We start from the raw sequence: 19,281 nt of genomic DNA on the forward strand, positions 1-19,281 counted from the left end.
TTATTATTTTTTTTTTATCAACTAGACAGTGCAAGATGCGTTTGTTATTGTCGTTTACTTTGAAAGACTGGGTAGCGCCTCATTAATTCTCATTGACACATCGGTATTTGACAAGTAGTTTTCAAACTCTATTTTTTTTCAATAGTTTACCGTCTATTTAAATGACCCACTTAAATTATTTTGAATTATAAAGTGCAGTAAATGATCCTTTTTTTCAATCATTTTTATTTATATTAGTTATTTTTAATTTTGAGATAAAAAATAAAATTTTTTTATAATTTTAAAAAATTAATTATTCTCTTAATCTCCATTTGCTTGCTAAGAATTTACCCGTTTACTTTGGTAAAAATTTGCCCATCAGGCCTAAAAACGACAGTACGTAATTATTCGGGCTCATTATCAACGACATTGTATTCTGAGTTTTTGATATCGTTTTTAAGGCGCATTAGGCCAGACAAAATACCATCATTACAAAATTTTTTGAAGAAATCAATTTTCAAAATTTGGATAATCGCATGGCTGCTCCACTTAGAAGCACAAATATGTGTATCATACAATTAATGCATTAAATTTAAACCAATAAAATAATCTTATTTCATTTTTCAATAATAAGTACTTCACATCGAACCATTCACTCTGGTCACGAACACTTGCAGAATTCATGAACGCATTATCCATTCTAACAAAATAATTCTATAAAGCTTCCTTTGAGAACATTTGCATTTCTGTATTTTTTTCCCCCCATATCTGAATAGATTACAAAAATATAAGATCAAGTGTGGTTCACGACCCCTGCATGGAAGGGGACAGCGAATAATAATTCACAGAGATGAAAGCCTAGGAGAATCTATATTCTATTTCATTACAAAAAAAATGAAGTGAGAGAAAAGAATTGGTATTCAAGGATATAATCGGTCAGCATCATCAGCTGGAAATGTGATCCAATGAGGAAGAATTGGATGGCGATTTCAAGCAGGGACATGATCTCGGATCAATACACCATTGATAAGTGGGCGCTGCACATCTGTATTCCTAGTGAACATTCTTCTATCTAAATATTTAGTTCTGCCACCAATAATCAAAAAGATGATCAGAGAAGTTGAAAACCAATCAATGCAGCACTTATGGCAGTAAATTCAGCAGACTAATACAGTGAGCAAAACAAAACTACACGCTAATTTAACTTAAATAACAGCATAGATGGTTAACGAATAATTAGATAAATTGATTTCTTTTTTTTTTTTTTTAATGAATGCACAAGAAAATAAGGTTTTGGCGTGTCAAAATACTGGTAACAGTGTTTTTTTTTTTTTTCCTTAAACATCGGAAATTCTCAAAGTAATATAACTTCTCCTGTTGCAACACCGGGCAAACACTTGACCACTGGGATACAATCCCAATGGCTGTCTATAATAAATTTAATCAAGCAACACCAGGCATGAATAAGGAAATAGGGAAAATACCGAAATGGTAAAAACATCAACACCCTAAAGTGTGGATATTTAATATGCATGTCCATTTCACAGACAGTGAAGAGAGAAGAAAACTTTTCATGTTGCCTTGACAGGCAAACTCCTAATGCCGCTACTGCTATACATCTATGAATTAGGGATCTAGTAGACACCATGTTGCTTGACAGCACCAATGATCTAAAAAGACAAGTGCATTTAAAGAAACATTATCATAATTTACATTCATTCTGAATGGTTATGACGCAGAAGTAAAGGATTATTTAGCTTGTCCTGAATAAAATTAAAAATTCCCTGATGCATATGCATTAGAACAAACAGAAAACACGAGTAGAGCAGCATAGAGACCTTACACTAGTTGATTGGAGCTCCATACTAGCTGAATCCTCATTGTCCTATAATACAAATCGCCACAGAACAATCGTTACACTGGACCAGTTAAATTTAAAATGTGGAAGAAATTAATGCCGACCTACCTCAATAAGCAAATCCTTTCTGGTAATCAAGCCAATCACACGTGAAGCACGAGGAACAACGAATATATGTCTTAATCCTAGCTGGCGGAAAAGATTATATACCTATGCCATTGGCAAAATGCATAATATATCATACAAACTGGGGGACTCCCAGACCCCATATGCAACATTATGAAATACAAATAGGAAAAAAGTGGTTCACCTTTGTTAAAGACATGTCCTCAGGGACAACATATGGAGAAGGATTCAAAAATGGGGCAAGATCAATGTACATTTCTAAGTCATCTGAACTGAGATGAATATCATCTATGGAAATTCCTTTACTGGAGGCAGGTTTCACAAATTCACCGAAATTGTGCCTGAGATAGAATCCACTTGTTTCAGCAAGTGTGAAGGTCAATCAAGTAACAGCAAGGATAACTAGTATTAAGCTTCCCTTTACCTGATTGTACTGGAAGCACCTCTAGGATCACAAGGCAAAGGACTATGCTGAAAATCTACCTTAGACTGAAGAAGCACTAGCAAGTGGCTGCCAAGGAAACCAAAAATTAAATTAGATGCATGGCCTCTGCTTCTAATGAATAAAACAACACAAACCAAAAGAGAATTAAGAGTTCTACCTGCGAAGAACAAGTCCAATTACAAGGGTTTCTCCATTCCTTGTGTGATCAATCACCTACGTGCAAGTACAGTATTAGAATATAGTTTAGAAATCCCATGCATAAACAGAAGACGACAAAGATCCGTGCAAAGCTTACAGGAAAACCATTGTGTTTATTGCTTCGTAAGATAGAAACTACATCTGCAACCTTAGCAACCCGAGGAAAGGAGACAACCTTCAAATGATGGAAGAGCAAACACAATGAGTTGAAGATGGTGTGCAGCACAATAGAAGAGGAAAAGAAATAAGAAAGCCAAGACAAAAAGGATTGGCTTGAAGAGTTCAAATGTCAATTGCTCATGCCAATAGCAGTCACAATTTATATACTTCATGGTAGTTCATTTTACACAATCAAGATGGTATCTGAAACAACCGCCCAGCGAAAGGGAGACACAAATGAGAAGCAGTTGAAATGAAAATAACCTTCTGACTTCCACAAGCTTCCTTTGCAGTCATTTTTCTCATTTGATATTTAGGCCTAGAATCTAGTAATGGAATGCCTCTCAATTCAGCTTGAACTTCATATAGACCTTCATTAAAAGCATCACCAACGGCCTGCAGAGGAAAGATGAGATTGATTTTATAGAACATTCATCAATAAATATGTTAAGCAATTCAAAAGCTTACCTTTGATATAAGGAGGACAAGCATGATGAGAGGTAAAAGCTTCAAGTTGTTTGTGATCTCAACCATTATGACACATAATGAGACTGTCATACGCATAGAACCTCCAAGGAAGGAAGCAGCGCCCAACAAAGCATATCTACAAGTTGACCAGGACGCATACAGCATAGTTCAGAAAGAAGAAAATAGTATTGAGGCAATAGTTTTTCATGGATAGAAGGTAAAAGTCAACCATATTGAGCAAGGAATGCAGTATAATAAATAAATAAATAAATGAGGGACAATTTTATGATATGCATGAAAAAAAGAAAAAAACCATGAGTTGGTTATTGTTTTTTATCCAGCATAAAAGCAAAGCTTTTGTGAGTGCATAGAAAATGTGTCATCAACGAAATACGTCTTACTGTTGAAAATTTCACAGAACCAAAGCAAGAGACTCACGTTCCCTCCTCAATGTTGGGCTTGTTGTAAAATTTAACAACAAACATGCCGACAATGCGTCCATATGTTGATCCTATCATTATTCCAGGGACAAACTGACCAGCAGGAACTGCTGTGCCAAATGTCACCACAGCTAGGGTATAAAACATCACCTGTAAACATTATAAACAGATGCACAAAATTCACTCAATTGGATGAAGATATTAAAATATGATCATAAACCCTCTTCTGGTTAGTTTAACCATAAAATAATTGGAAAAAAAAAATCAACAACATAATAAGGTCAGAGAGCATAAGCTGAATAAGCAGGGAAGTAGATAGTATAAAAGAAACTGGATTGGATTTAGATAACCAAAATGAGTATCAGAACAAACTACAAAGATGAAAATAAGAAAGAAAGTGCTGAGTTCTGTACAAAAGACATCAGGAGGTAAATTAGAGCTCTTTCTTGAGAAATTCAAAATATAAAAATAAGAACAACCATCAAATGTATACACAAGACAGATCCCCCATTCTGATTCCGAACAACCTAGACCTAAAGCTTCCTGAGACTTTATTGTGGACCTGTAGTAATTAAAATTTTGGACTTTGAAAAATATCATCATACTTCATTTTCAGAATACAAAAAAAAAAAAAAAAAAAATAGCATTAATTTTCTTTTCCAGAAAGCAGCCTGGTAGCCAGCTGCAGCACTTATGGAGTGACTGGAGAAGAAAAGTCTATTAATTTCAAATTTTAAAATTAAAGCATAAAGCAAAAGAGCAACAAGGCTCAGTGCCTGGCAAAAGACCTGAGAACAATTGAATCAATTTAAAAAAAATCACAGATGCGATATGACTAATCTTCTCATGTGAAAATAAGGAAAAAAAAATATACTACCAGAAATGTTAATAAACTTTGGGCACTGAACTCATGGATTGTCTTCGCACTAAACAGATTCCTTATAGCATCATCCTGTAAGAACATTATAACTGCATTAAAATGAAAAAATGGACCGACATGTGAAACCCAAATGTAAAGCAATGAAGAAGGGCTTTCACAATTCTGATGATACCTGAGTATTAAAGAAAATTGTTGCAAGATCATTGTACTCGTTGCTCTTGCCACAGTAAAACTGCAAGTCAGAAAATCAAAATCAGAATATCTTGGTCATCTGCAGAAAGTACACTGTGTTGTACTAAACCTATTACGTTCAAGTTGTGATCATGAAAATTTTTGAGATGAGGACATACAAAATAAAATCACCAAAAAGAGTGAATGTCAAGGCTAGCTCTTACATTTACATAATTTCCATACATTCCCGGAGGCCGTGGGCACTCAATACCAGAGTCAGGATCTGATTCAGGGCATGGACTGCATTTTCTTAGAAGTGGTAATCCAAAAGAAATAGCAGATGTTATCACAGAGACTAGGCATGCTTCAACAATCTGTGACAATGTTATAATTATAATTGGAGTATACAAATTGAAATTTGAGATAATAGTGCACAACCAAAAAGGAAAGAACAGGATTCCATGATTATCCTAAATTTTACCTTCACTCGGGAGCCTTTCTTGTGCAAGTAATTTCGGCGCCATTTAGTAATATAAAGTGTGAGCTGGTTAAATAATGCTCCTGAAAATTCAAGAGCGACGAAATTAAACAAATAAAAAATTTTTTGCAATTAAATGAAAATGGAAAAGAAGACAATGTCAGGGTAAGGATATGGTTACTCACCAAGTAGACCACCAATAACACCAATAACAGCCATTGGAAGTAATTCCCCAAAAGAGTAGTCTTCTTGACCACTGTCCAGAAAAGAAATAACAACAAATAGAACTTAGACAAACTGTAAAAGCTCACAGTAGGGTATAACAATAGGGAAAGAGAAGAGTCTGAGTATCAACTCTGATATGTCCCATATAACAAAACCACCCGAGCCAAAATGCCCACACTTTCCACTCTTACACCATCCCATTGCAGTACGCACTACCACTGCCACAATAGCGGAAGTAAAAAAGACACGCCACATAAGTTGACTCTTCCACCTTAAAGCACAAAACAGAAACAAATGTAAGAGGCATTCAAATTTTTGACATAAAACTATGAGTAGACTGACCAAACTGTCAAAAAATTTAAAGGAAAACATGGGAATGCATATAACACATTGGCAATAGCATATATATCTGATGAATAACAATGGCAAATAAACCATGCTTGCACAATTAAAAATCAATTGCATCCAACATAACCTAAATTTTATTTCTTTGCTCTTTGTTACAAAAGGTTAACCATATAACCAAGGATAAAACTGTCTTACCAAGATGTAACCTCTTCTAATGCAAACAATACACCACCAACAGGAGCTCTAAAAGCAGCTGCAACTCCAGCTGCACATCCACAAGTCACCTTTTCAAAACATTAGATGAATCAAAAAATGAGCACAATAAAGATGTGAATCACCTCTATTCTTAGAAAAATGAGAGACCATAATAAAATGGTACCCAAGCTACAATGTTTCTGCATGACATAATATCCAACATCTATTTGGCTACAACCACTTGGCGAGTAAAAGGGTTTCCAAGGAGATGTAACAAGCAAATAAATCCAAAAGTGCAATCTCCCATCAAAACGTAAAAGCTTAATTACATCAAGGGGTAAGTTACTCACAAGATCACGGCGATCACGATCAGTTTTGAAAACTTGTAACCACCTGGAACTTAGATGAAATTTGGTGGATCCACCCTAAATTGACAATTGAAACTTAGGTTATTGTGGCAAACATTAAAAAGTTCTGCAAACATATGTTTTAGTTCTGAAACAAAGTAAACTCCAAGAAGTGATTCTTACTTGTCCAAGTAAAGAAGCAATACAAGCACCAGTATGAACAAGGGGACCTTCTTTGCCTAAAGCAAGACCCCCTCCCACAGAACCAATACTTCCAAATATCTATAAACATCAAGTGAGAACAATTAAGATTGAAATATGAATAATCAGAAAATCCTAAACAAGAAAGTTTATGATAAGAAGTCCATTAAACCTTTCCAATCAAGGTTCTGAAAAGTAGAATTCCATGAATATCGATTCCTATACAATTAATGTTGATTAGCATCTCCATGGATTATAGTAGGAATAACTCATTGATTAGTGACACTAAGACAAGCCAATTGAGCTTTTCAGCTTACCATTCAAATAACCTTTAATTTCAGGAATACCAGATCCTGCTGCTGCGGGCGCAAATTGTGTGACAATATATACAGATGAATAGACTAAAGCCAAGTTAATTAATACATATACTATGAAGCCGGCAAAATATGATTTTTGTATTATAGAAAAAGTCAGTGAAAATTTCCAGCCAGCGAAGTTCTCAACAGATAGATTAATGAAAACTGCAGCTAATCCAGTACCTATAAGCCAAAAAAAAAAAAAAAAAAAAAAAAAAAAAGATATCAGAAAAGAAGAAGGAGAAGAAATGTCACCAAAAAAATATTTTAACTCTAAACTTTTAAATGCTCTCCAGTGAAAGCAATTGAAATTATGCATCTGGGCTTCATTTTGATTTACATTTAGCAATTTAAATCCAGAAGAATCAATTTACAGAGACGAATTTTATCCACTATAACTTCACATTCATTGTTAAAAACTACAACATCATAATTCTACTTCGTCCAACTTTATCCCCAAAAAAATTTGTAGGGAAAATCTCGATAGAAATCATACTCCATTGGTTGAATCTTCAGCAGATAATCAATACCACATCAGGGGCATATGAAAAACATACTCGAATATATCATTATTTATTCTAATTTACAAGCACGAATGGTGAAGTTTATGCCTGACCATATATAAGAAAAGCAATCCTAAAGATCGCCCCATTCACTGTGTAACAAAAAAATTTCGCAAAGCTATTCTTCAGTTATATCTATTCGCTTCTTGAAAATATGAATATAATACATCAGGCGCACAGCTCATAATAAAGCTAACTAGACTTAATGAATATCTAAGTAAAAGATGAACAGATAACAAAAGTACCAAACCGCAAAATAAGTAATAACAATGAATTCGGGAAAGTTTCCAGATCGATCTATAAACTTGAATCCAATACCAAAATCTTAAGAACGCTTACCGATACCAATGAGCAAAGCAAATAACCACTTCACAGCTACACAATATCCAACATAAAGTTTCCCTCTCTGCGCCTGCACGTCCCAAAAAAGAAACCAGGACGAATAGCGATTAAAGTGAGGAGAGAATTTTTTTTTTTTTTTCTAAAAAAGAATCGAAGTCCCGATTAATGCATACGTGTGCGCGAAAAGCAGAATAGCAGAAACACAAACCTGTTCTTCTCGATACGCATAATTCTCAATAACTTCGTAATCAAGGCTCTCCACAGGTCTCCCATCGCTTGTGCTCAAGAGACCAACTCTCTCGAACTCACCATCCTCTGAATTTGGAATTCGAGACCATAACAGCTTAGCGGTCTCGATTCCATCCTGTAGATGATTCGATAACATTATCAACCAATCTCTCTCTCGAAATCAAACCCTATCCTAAACCCTAATTGGCACCAAATCGGATATGATATATATAATGATGCTGCACAGCATCCGGAAATCACCAAACACAGATCAGCAAGCAACTGATTGCACCGCGAGAATTCAAAGTCTCTGAATGTAAATAATCCTGTTAAACAAGAGATGGAAATGAAACTGAAGAATCAGTTGGAGAGGAGAAAGCGCGCGAGAGAGAGACAACAAAAGGGTCACAGTAGCGTAGAATCCTGAGTAGACTTCACGTTTTCTCTCACTCTCTTTTGTGTCTTACCGTTCTCTGTTAGTAATATTTAACTCTTCACTTTTATTATTACCGGCAATACCATTACGAGTGGTAGTGGTGCGCCGTGGGGTTGTGTTCTTCTACAGCGAAGCGTATGTGAGATCTTGTCGGTTACTGGAGCGTGTGACGTGGACGTTTGATTAAAGCATAATGGGATATGATTTAAATGCTTCGACGACACACAGGTAATGTATTTCAATTGGACCTACCGTTAAAATGTCATACGAATATGAATTAATTAATTAAAACACGCACATACATACTCGCCCCTTTTTTGGACACGTGGCATTCTTAGACAGCAATATTCCAACTCTGAAATATTGAATACTAAATAGTAAGTTTACTCTGATTTTTAAAAAGATTAATTCACATCATTTGACCTCGTAAATGGAAGTGTGCCTGTATTAGCACAGAGAAAATAAGAAATGTGTACCACGAGAAGTGAGAAATGAGCAGAGACTCCACCATTTTCATGCATTTTCCCCCACCAAACAAAAACTTTTAGTTGGGAAATGGGAATCAGTATCGTGGCAGTGTTGTCTTGTCGTTTTGCTTATACACTACTTCCTCTTCAAAGCCAAGCTTCTTTCTTATTCTTAATCTATCTGTCAAAATCAAAGATGTAACAATTTTATTCCATTTTGTATTTTCTCATTTAGCTATTTGTGAAATTCCATGTCATCTATGTTTGAAATATATTATGTGAGAAAAAACATTATTTTCGCCAAGTCGAATTGAATTGTAAGAAAAATTTAATCATACTGAATTTTTAGTTTGATACTATTTAGCTCTTCGACTATTAAAATTATATTGACTTGAAAATTAAGTCTCTAATTTTGAATCGCTCATTAAACTATGAATACGAAATTCATGAAAGGTTGAAAGTCGATGCAACGACTACTACCGTGTTCCTATATCTAACAAATTCTGTCAGTCTTACCGGTTAAATAATAAAACAGAGTCCAACCTTATAAGCTTGCAATTAGTAATAACTACTTCTAACCCATGATTGGTCATTCACAAGACTGGCAGATAGGCAGGCAAACGCCCATTTCATTATGAATCGTCCCAACAGAGTAATTAGAAAGGACTCCATAAAGAGAAATGGAGATAATATTTTTTGTACTTTTATTGTAGATTGTAAAGATCCAACAGGGAAGGAAAATAGTCCACCTAAAACTATCAAAATGCCAATCAAATTGAGATATGTAAAATATGATGTCCATATGTAACTTACAGATTGGTTTCAACAGCAGCAGAAGATGGCTGTCAATGGTTATGGCAATGCCTTGTCACATCCAAAATCATCCTCCTATAATGATGTCTTCTTTCCTATTTATTTTCTGGAAACAAATTATACGTGCAAGAGGCTATAGGCCCTTCTATTCAGAGAGGGGCAAAAACAAAACGGAAAAAAAGTAGTTGCAGAATTCTCCAGCAGCCTATAAGCTCTTCTATATGTCGATCCAAGCTGAAGAACTTGAACTTATTGTCATGCGAACGATGCCATGAAATTGATTGGCATGATTCGACTTTTCAATGCTTTCGTTTGCCAACTTCACAACCTCCCTCTAGGAGAGGGATCAGACGTCGCAAGCTCTGAATACATCTGTGATATTGCTTTCTCAAAATACGCTTTTGCTTGCGGTCTCCTAATCTGCAAGTAAGAGAAGACTGTGAGTTGCTGCCAAGGCTTTTTTTGTTTTTTCCGCTCTACAGTTTTGACATGTTTAAAATGTTCTTAGATGTACACTTGCCTTAAATGTCGGAGTCAAAAGATCATTTTCTATCGTAAATGGTTCCGGCACTAGAGTCACAGCTTTTGCAAATTCAAAACCTCGGAGCTGCAAGAAAATTTGTCCGATCCATGGAGAGCTCAAGCAGAAAATTCAAAGCTATGAATACAATCTTTTGCCTTCAAGACATTACCTGAGCTTCCCTTCCAACAGCATCCATGACTGCAAGGACAGCGGCCCTTGCTCTTGGATCATTGCATAGTTGCTCCAAATTTTCATACTACACACAAATTGCCAGAGAACCATTAGCAAGTTCCTAGTGTACATGCCTTAATGCCTTACAAGTATATACAAATTGCCAGAGAACATTTTATATACAAATTCTGACTTGCAAGTATAATGTTCCTACCTTAATGCCTTCAGAGTCTGCCCATGCTTGCAATGCACCGTGGTCCACTGAAACAATGGCTACCAAAGAGGAGTTCAGGCTGTCCCCTGCAAATATAAACATAAAAATTTAGCAGGCAAAGTGAAGACAGAGAGAAAGAAAAAGAACCATAATTAAAAATTCATTTGCCTACCATACACAAAACACTGAGCAATGAATTTGCATTTGGCATATACATTCTCAATTTTCTCTGGAGCTATGTACTCTCCCTGTGCCAGTTTAAAAATGTTCTTCTTCCTGAACCAACATACAAGTATTTCCATTCAAATTTTAAAGCCACATATGCTCCAAAGCATAAGCACCAAACTCCAAACCAAAAAATTATTGAATAAATAAATATAGCTTCTTTGACATTTGCCCTCCATTGGGATGTTGCCTAAAATTCCACAGTTACCTCAATTTTAAAATATTTGGATCTTAAACTAAGATAACAAGTAGTCTTTGTCTTTTCCAGAAGCAAAAGTTAGATGCTTAAACTATAGCAAATAACTAAGACAACATGATCTATAAACTAGCTAGTTCTAAATAGTTAAAGGTCAATAGCAATCTTATGTACAATGCTAATGTATATGGGAATCTGGGGAGCGTGCCTTTGGTTCAATATTAATTATTAATTCAAAGAAAGACAATTACTTAGAGACAAAATTTCACCTATCGATAATCTTTAGACGACCTCCAGGTAACCATAATCCTATATCTCCAGTATGAAGCCACCCATCTTCATCAATTGCTTCTCTCCTGCACAACATAATTATGTAAACAGTTTTGCTCAGCGCATGGCCAACTCAACAGCAAAACGAACAGGCGACAGGTAAGGTAAGTACGTTTGTGCTTCATCTTTATGATAGCCTTGGAAAATAACAGGACCCCTTATACAGATTTCACCACGAGCATAAGGCTGATCATCAGATGTATAGTTCATTTCTGGAACATCCACGAGCTTTATTTCTGAAACAGAAGTATAAATTATATAATAACCTTATCCCAAAGCAGCATCATTAATTCACAAGAAACACAACTTCACAGGTATGTAACACCACATAACTCACCGCAGGCCGGATTAGGAGAGCCAACATGGCCGGTTAGGTTGTCACCCTCATCCATGGAACTCACAGCACAAGAAGTTTCAGTCATGCCATATCCTTCGGTTACTCGACCACCAAAGCAGCTGCAAAGCAATACAGAAAGTATCACAAAATCAGAAAGCAAAATAAAACTGCATCCAAGTAATATTCAATATGCTAAAATCTATCAACTTACATTTTCAGGAACTCCAAGACATCAGGAGACAAGGGTGAAGCACCTGATAGCATGAAACGAATTCGCCCACCAAGTCTTTCCCTTATCTTATTGAACACCAACCTGTCCCACATTGGAGATGGACTCTTGCCTGTAAAAATTGTACATGTGGTACAACCATTAAGCATCTAAGAAGCAAGCAAGAGATTCACATTTGATAATAATCATTATCAAGCTCCAAAATTATAACATTTGAAATCCACTTTCTGATGCTGAACCTGAAGTTACTTATGATACAGCATGACGCGAAACTTTTTGAGTTATCAACCATTTCAGAGATGTCATCCTTATGTTATAAGTTGCTCTAGCTTAGCCAACAACTATCTTGAAGTTTAAATCATAAAATAAAACTGAATCAGTAAATATGGATTGAACTTGCTTTTTCTTTTGTGAGGTTGAATTTTCCTTGACCAAGCGAGCCAGGTTCAAATCTTTTACATCCCCATTTTGGTTAATTACTTTCCAACACAAGGTAATGATGGGCAAGCATTCACATATTGAAGCCCCATTGGTTTCACATGGGTATTAGAGATATAAAATCTGTTTATATGAACCCTCACCAACAGCAAAAAGTTCAAGTGTTAGTGCAGCCAATAGTGAGACGCATATGCACATGCCTATTAAATGTTTGCCTGGCTTAATTGTTTCCAGTGTAAATGAAAAAATTTAATCTTCTAGAGCAGTAATTGATCAACTACTTCATTCTCAGCCTTCAGAATTCACCTTCAAATACAAATGACAGAGAAATTTGTCTTTTGCCTCACAAGATTTTTCTGTAAATTTATAAATTCTGGAATGTCTGTCCTCATTACAGGTCAACATAATCTTATACCTATCAGAATTTTGAAAGCGTCCGCCAGAAATCACAGAATAGTATAGCGATGAATGAAATTTTCACCATGTTGATACAAATATTATTGACTAGAAATGAAAAGCTCACAGTAGAAAGTAACAGAAGCCCCATAAACTATTCTCTACCATTCAAAATTGCTTGCTTCTTAGCATTGTAGGCAGCATTGAATAACCTCTCCTTTAATGGACCAGAAGTCTTTACAGCACTAGTGATACTGTAACAAATGTATATAATCAATTAACACAAAACCACAACAGTTGCGACAAATTAGAAAAATTCAGCAGCAGCGGATAGTAAATTCACCTAGTATATAGTCTATTATACAGCCGAGGAACACTGCAGAAGATAGTGGGTCTTAAAGTAGCCATATCATCCATCAGTTTCATATTATCCTGCATGCATAGGTTAGAAGCCTTATTTATTGCTCAGGAATAGAAACCAAATTTGATGCATGAAAAAACTATGTTTTCTACTTTGCAGTTATTGACAATGCATGGTTGAATTCATTTGGATCAGAATGATTACGTTTCCAGTATGAAAACATTGGATATACAAGAACTTCTACAGTGAGTGCATAACTGCTGAAGATAGTCAACAGCAGACGAAGTGGATTTTCCTATGACTCAAATGCACATACATTGTGGGATGACCAAGCATCATTTGAATGCAAATCAGCATATGTAGCAGCATGATATTGATCATATATATAAAAAAAAAAAAAAAAAAAAAAAAAAAAGCAACCACAATACAAATCCAAGAAACAAACAGAGAAAAATTTAATTCAATAACATACTCCTTGGTAAAATCCAACAGCAACTCCGTAATATATTGACAAGATCTGATGTGCTCGTTCAAAAATATGTGCCAAAGGCAAGTATGATATACAACTGCAAAATCACAAGTAATTCAGCCAAGCGGTTATCATGTATGTGATAGCCAAAGCTATAGTACTCACACATCCGATGGATGATATTTATTAGTAATAGTGGCCCCAGCAACATTTGCTATCAAGTTTCCATGGGTCAATACAACTCCCTTGCATAGTTCAACAATAATAAAATTGTATATTAGTTGCAATAAGCAGTAAAATCAATTCCAAAAACTTCTCTAGCTTCAAAATCGAAAGGTTGAAATTTATGGAAGAATCATACCTTTGGTGTCCCAGTAGTACCACTTGTATAGCAAATTGTAGCAACATCTTCAGGTTTTGGTGGGGAAAAAGGGTGAGGATTACTGTGGCCCTAAAAGCAAGCCATTCGCGTGACAAATAATTATGTTAATGATAAAAAGTGAAAAAAAAAATTTGAAAAACCTAAGCTTCTCTAATATCACAGGCTTAGAAGCAACTTGATTTATTTTAGAAAAATAACACCAAAAAATGGCACTTGATCTACAACGAAGGTAATTGGAGTTCACCCAAATCAAGATAAAGGAATATGAACAAATCCACAAGCATTCATGCATGTGTAAACTACTTAAATACTTTGAGCTTCAAGGAATGTGGTCTAACAGACATCAATAATTTACATGAATAGCTTCAAGTCCCAATGTGATCAAGTTATTGCCCTAGCCCAGCTTCCTGCACTTTTTTATGGGCCCCAACAAGTTAATGTTCATTGTAGACAGCTGCCAACTAGCTGTCTAAAAAGAAGATTAAACACCAATGAATGGGATCTTGCAAATATAGAGAGAGAGGAGAAATCACATGCTCTAATATCTTGTATTTTTCAAGTAGTGGTTATATAATTTAATGATAAGTATCATTTCATGCATGTCACTGGAAACAATTAAGGATGTCATGTGACGATAAGGGATGTATAGTTACCTGACTAAGTAGTTTTGAGTATGTTAGAACCTCAATTTTACTTGATGGAGGAAGAGATGGCATTTGATCATCCATCCCTCCAACAACCTGTTTAACAGGAAAAACAAATGAGAACAGTCAAAATCAAACTTGGCTCTATATATGGAAAACAACCCATCAGATTTATTTCCATTCTATGAGTTTAACATACCACAATTAGACGGACAGTTGAAATTTCAGACAAGAAGCTCAGCAACTGCAAAATTCCAACCATGTAGCAATAATCAGAACTCAGAAGGATTTACTTTCATAAATATATAAAAATGCAAAAGATGAAATAGGAAAACAATGAGTAGTGAAGGCGAGCAATAATTTAACATGTATACATTAAAGGGATGATACTAAGAAGCTGCAATGTTAAATCTGTAAATGACTGCGGCAATTCCACATTGATGAAAGGTTAAGAATGTCTTATTATATTTGTTTGGACTATGCACAATGAACAACCCCCCCCCCCCCCCCCCCCCCCCAACACAAAAAAAAAAATGGAAGAAAAAAAAGAGGAAACAGAGAGAGAGAGAGAGAGAAGGAAAGAACTAAAAAAAGGAGTGTAAATTAGGAAGAAATGGAAAGAATAATTGTGATGAAGGTTCAACCAGCACTTTGGGGGGTACAGATTTAATTCTATATCAATGCAACAAAGTTTAGAACCCCGAAAAGAAATAATATTATATCTTCAAGGCCACTAAGAAGGGTACAGATTTAACTCACTATTGTCAAAGTTTGCGGGACACAAAATATAGCTTGCACTTCAGCATGATTTACAACAAACTTGACAGCGTCTGGACCTGCAGAGTAGACAACTGTTGATTTTAAGGTCCAAAGAAGCAAGCAAAGATCAACTAATGTTCTTGTTTATCTATCGACAGACCAAGAGTGTCATATAGAGGAACTGATATAAGAGAGTATGCTGAGCAGGCATGATCAACAATGAGCCATTCTGGTCTGTTGATAAAGTATAGTCCAATAGAAGATCCCTGCAATATTCAATTCAATAATAATCAGGAGTCACGAAGGATCAACTAAGAACACCAGTCAGATATTTGTATGTAGAATACAAATATATATATATAAAGAAAAGAATTAAACCAACAACAGCTACGTTTGATCATTATATATATATATATATATATAAAAAGGAAAAAATAAAACAAGGTTAGATGGAGCTTATTTTAGCATATAATTGATGTTTGGATACTCGCCTTTGGAATTCCATGATACATTAGGCCAGAACCTATTGCCGTTCGTGCAGTACCTGCTTCTCCATATGTCATCCATTTATACCTACAATCTAAATGGATAAGTTAACTTAATACCAAATTATGAACTTCATTTAGCTAACAGGAGACTTACTCTCCAATTGTTCCATCAACCCGAATTCGTGTACCCAGATATTTGTAATCCCTAAAAGCATCAACTGATCGCCTACAGTCACAATGTGGGGGAAACCATTACTGTATGAAGACTAAACAGAGGTAACTGAATGCTCTACATACAACAGAAACAATTGTAGTTGACATTGAGGAACTTCAAACATAAATAAATCGAGCAAAGGAAGGATTCTTACACAAAATTATCATGCAATGTACCAATATCAGGATGCTCTGGAAATCTGCTCACCAGCTTCAATGGAGAATGGGCAGACCTGCCACAACAAATTAATAAAATAAAGAACAGTTTAAAGGACCTAACGAGTGTTCCCAGAAATTTCAGGAATTATTGTTAATACCTACCTGTATACGTTCCATTTTCCTGCATGTAATTTCTCTGGAAGCACAACACTATAGCCCTGCTCTGCTCAGAGTGCAATGCCAGAATTAATTATACTAATCCAGGATATTCAGAAGAAAAACATGACAGGAAACAAGAAAAGTACACAAACAGAAGATACGCAGAACCAATCAGGCTGAAATACATTGATTATTAGATTATAAACATGATCAAATGAAAATACACTTGATTACGCGATTGGCTTTTCTGCCTGCATCCTAAAGCTAAAGCAGTCAAGAAATCATAACAGAGCTATTTGTTATTAGATCAGAGGATCTTTAATAATCCATCCAATAATAATAATAAAAAAAAAAATCATAAGTGATTAGCGACTCGTAAAGAATGCTTTTTTACAACAAAAAAAATCACTGCTTTCCACAACCCACAACGACCACACAGAAACCGCAGATTATAAACGAAAAGAGCAACCACAATGACGAAAGAACGATTTCTTTTAACGCAGAACATGATTGTTTTTTTATGTCAAAGCAAAGGTATACACAAATAGACACATAAAAGTTAAAATACATTGTTGTTTCTAGAACAGAAAGACTTACCAGAGAAGAACTCGTCAGCTGTGGGGTTGAGATGGAGGAGAGAAGGAGAATCACCAGCGGCGATAAAATGGCCTTGAATGGCTTCAATACGACGTTTAGCTGAGTCCATAATCTCTCACTTTCCCGATGTTTGCAAGCAGCAGCAGAAAAAACAACGGCAGTTCTCGAAGAGAATAATCTGTTTTCTGTTTGTTTTCCGGGAATCCCAAATGCTAATGATAGGAGATAACGAAGAAAAAGAGAAGGAAAATGAAGGCACGCTTTTTAAGGATGGTGATGGAATACTCTGAAATAAGTTGACCATTCGTTATGATGCGAAAAACCAACTCAATATCCATTTTTGGATAAAACTTGTGTACGCGCGGCATCCATGCATAAGGCAAATCACTTGTCGCCACGAAAGATGAGAAGACATTCATCGACGCGATCCTTACAAGTTATATCGTTCGGAATTCAGAAGTATCCTCAGTTTAATACTGTTGTTTGTAGTTAGACATGATGGAAAGATCTTTAAAAATGAAAAGCACTGGACAGCTTTTAAACATTTCGCTGTGAAAAATACAATTTCTATTATCCATATTAAGTGGTAACAATAGGAGTATTTGATGAAACATCACTCTCTTTTAATGTTTGATCATGATCGATAATGATGAAGAGTGGTATGAATTTAACTATATACAGAGGATAATACAACACAAATACAGTAATTCTTATAGTGGATTGTGGACTCCAATTGTTTTTTTGTATAGGATACACCAATTCTCACTGAAACAATTTGAGAATGATTTATCCAAAACAGAGTTATAAATTTATTTATCAACTAAATTGATAAAAAATATAGTATAATTTTTTAGGGTGAAATTAGTGTAGAGAATTGAGATGTCCTGTATCAATCGTAAGTGTTTATTCATCGTTAGATTAATACAATTAAATATAATCTATAGATTTAAAAAAATTAAAATGACATTTTACTTTTAAAACGGGTTGTATTCATTTTTTTAGAAATAAAAATTAACTTACATTTTTTAATTTATTATTATTATTTTTGAATTCAAAAAGACATTTACTTTATCAATTATTTTTAATAAAATAAGAAGAATAAAATTATAAAAACAAATTAAAAGTTTCAATACCCATATACAATTTTATCATGTATTAGATTTAAATTATTTAAATATTAATTTTTACATTTAAAATTTCATTTAAACCTTTTTAAACAGTGAAAACGAGTCAAACTTCAAGATCTTAATTCATACTTTAAAATAAATTTATTAAAATTTAACAACAATTATTTTGCTTTCTTTTGTTTTTTATAATGCCAAATTTACTTTAGATTTAAGAAAAGTTGCATAATTCTAAAATTTCAATTAACTTTTAAATATTTTATATATATATATATATATAAACCATAATATTCTATGATATTTAAATATAAATTTTTTAATCATCTATCCTTAAAGTGAAATTGATTTTACATATTTTCATGGGAGATTATATAATTTTAAGGTATTTGATAGTCTGATTTTTAATATTTATATAAATCGCAATAATATATATATATATATATATATGTGTGAATGAATAATGAATTTAGACATATATGGGTGCTTTTAAAGATACAAAGAAATTATTTAAAAAAATGTAAAAGAAATAGTAAAAAATAAAAGACCTATTTAATAGATAACCAATATTATAGTAAATTGAAATAAACGATGCGTCGCTCAAATGTAGTTCTATATTAATACAGAATTTATTAATTCTTTACTGTAGTAAAAGCCATGTTTTTACGACGAGTAGATTTCTAACGATTTATTGAAGAAAATAGAAACCTTTATTGTAAGTTTTCTCTAAAGAATACGTGGCCAATATTGCCATTTAGTTTTTACATTGGAATTTTTCAAAAATTATTAAATTAAAAAAAATCATTTGAAGCATATTTTAAATTCACGAGATGAAGTACAATCACTTTGTTAAAAAAAGAAAAAAAAAAAAAAAAACAAAATTGCATCCTCAAATAAACTTAAGACTAATCGTTTGAGCCTTTATTAAAATAATAAAATAAAATAAGTTATCCACGGACAGTAACTTTTCATGCTCCTTTTTATTAGTGAGTATTATTTTCTTTCCATAAGAATTTTCTTTCATTTATTAATTATATTCTGAAAAAGACATATGTATTCTCGTACTTGATTTTATATTTTCATATTCAAATAATTCCAATTTTATTAAAACGCTGCACGTTCTTAACAGTTTCAATTAGTTATAAAT

At 34.2% G+C, this 19,281-nt stretch overlaps 2 protein-coding genes across 3 annotated transcripts; both read right to left on the reverse strand.

Moving 5' to 3' along the window:
• Positions 1-570: 570 nt before the first annotated feature.
• CLC-D (chloride channel D) lies at positions 571-8,480 on the reverse strand. 2 transcript variants are annotated; one of them, XM_020678478.3, is made up of 23 exons: positions 7,988-8,480; positions 7,777-7,849; positions 6,836-7,057; positions 6,691-6,737; positions 6,501-6,599; positions 6,321-6,395; positions 5,971-6,059; positions 5,558-5,698; positions 5,388-5,458; positions 5,206-5,285; positions 4,949-5,098; positions 4,726-4,785; positions 4,551-4,625; positions 3,672-3,823; positions 3,234-3,369; positions 3,030-3,161; positions 2,704-2,781; positions 2,566-2,621; positions 2,388-2,474; positions 2,148-2,304; positions 1,946-2,047; positions 1,823-1,864; positions 571-1,065 (listed from the first exon to the last, which is right to left on the reverse strand). In XM_020678478.3, exons 1-23 carry the CDS (start codon positions 8,162-8,164, stop codon positions 1,060-1,062), a joined length of 2,307 nt encoding a protein of 768 aa, XP_020534137.1. In that variant the 5' UTR covers positions 8,165-8,480; the 3' UTR covers positions 571-1,059. The 2 variants fall into 2 exon arrangements, with proteins under 2 accessions (XP_020534137.1, XP_012069592.1); XM_012214202.4 differs by having other exon boundaries at positions 1,818-1,864.
• Positions 8,481-9,591: 1,111 nt separating this feature from the next.
• Positions 9,592-17,376, reverse strand: LOC105632205 (long chain acyl-CoA synthetase 6, peroxisomal). The gene is made up of 23 exons (XM_089724524.1): positions 17,014-17,376; positions 16,420-16,480; positions 16,254-16,331; positions 16,040-16,111; positions 15,889-15,970; positions 15,558-15,663; positions 15,398-15,474; positions 14,838-14,882; positions 14,648-14,734; positions 13,974-14,063; positions 13,778-13,857; positions 13,616-13,709; positions 13,126-13,214; positions 12,948-13,036; positions 11,931-12,060; positions 11,720-11,838; positions 11,495-11,618; positions 11,322-11,408; positions 10,804-10,907; positions 10,632-10,717; positions 10,416-10,502; positions 10,244-10,330; positions 9,592-10,143 (listed from the first exon to the last, which is right to left on the reverse strand). The coding sequence occupies exons 1-23, from the start codon at positions 17,120-17,122 to the stop codon at positions 10,045-10,047; spliced, it is 2,082 nt and encodes a 693-aa protein (XP_089580650.1). The 5' UTR covers positions 17,123-17,376; the 3' UTR covers positions 9,592-10,044.
• Positions 17,377-19,281: the final 1,905 nt, after the last annotated feature.

Source organism: Jatropha curcas, chromosome 7 (genome assembly GCF_041381405.1).
Source record: "Jatropha curcas cultivar XTBG-Jc1 chromosome 7, XTBG_Jcur_1.0, whole genome shotgun sequence".
Classification (NCBI taxonomy): Eukaryota; Viridiplantae; Streptophyta; class Magnoliopsida; order Malpighiales; family Euphorbiaceae; genus Jatropha; species Jatropha curcas.

What these genes read in the sequence shown, in the direction of transcription:
- CLC-D (XM_012214202.4), bottom strand. Translation starts at nt 8,164, where the DNA reads ATGTTATCGAATCATCTACAGGATGGAATCGAGACCGCTAAGCTGTTA. An exon ending in TTGTCCTCCTTATATCAAAG is followed by an intron (nt 3,162 to 3,233) that starts GTAAGCTTTTGA and finishes TTTCCTCTGCAG; the next exon opens with GCCGTTGGTGATGCTTTTAA. An exon ending in CTCCAATCAACTAGTGTAAG is followed by an intron (nt 1,066 to 1,817) that starts GTCTCTATGCTG and finishes TATTGGTGGCAG; the next exon opens with AACTAAATATTTAGATAGAA.
- LOC105632205 (XM_089724524.1), bottom strand. Translation starts at nt 17,122, where the DNA reads ATGGACTCAGCTAAACGTCGTATTGAAGCCATTCAAGGCCATTTTATC. An exon ending in CAACTGTCCGTCTAATTGTG is followed by an intron (nt 14,735 to 14,837) that starts GTATGTTAAACT and finishes CCTGTTAAACAG; the next exon opens with GTTGTTGGAGGGATGGATGA. An exon ending in GTCTTGGAGTTCCTGAAAAT is followed by an intron (nt 11,839 to 11,930) that starts GTAAGTTGATAG and finishes ATTGCTTTGCAG; the next exon opens with CTGCTTTGGTGGTCGAGTAA.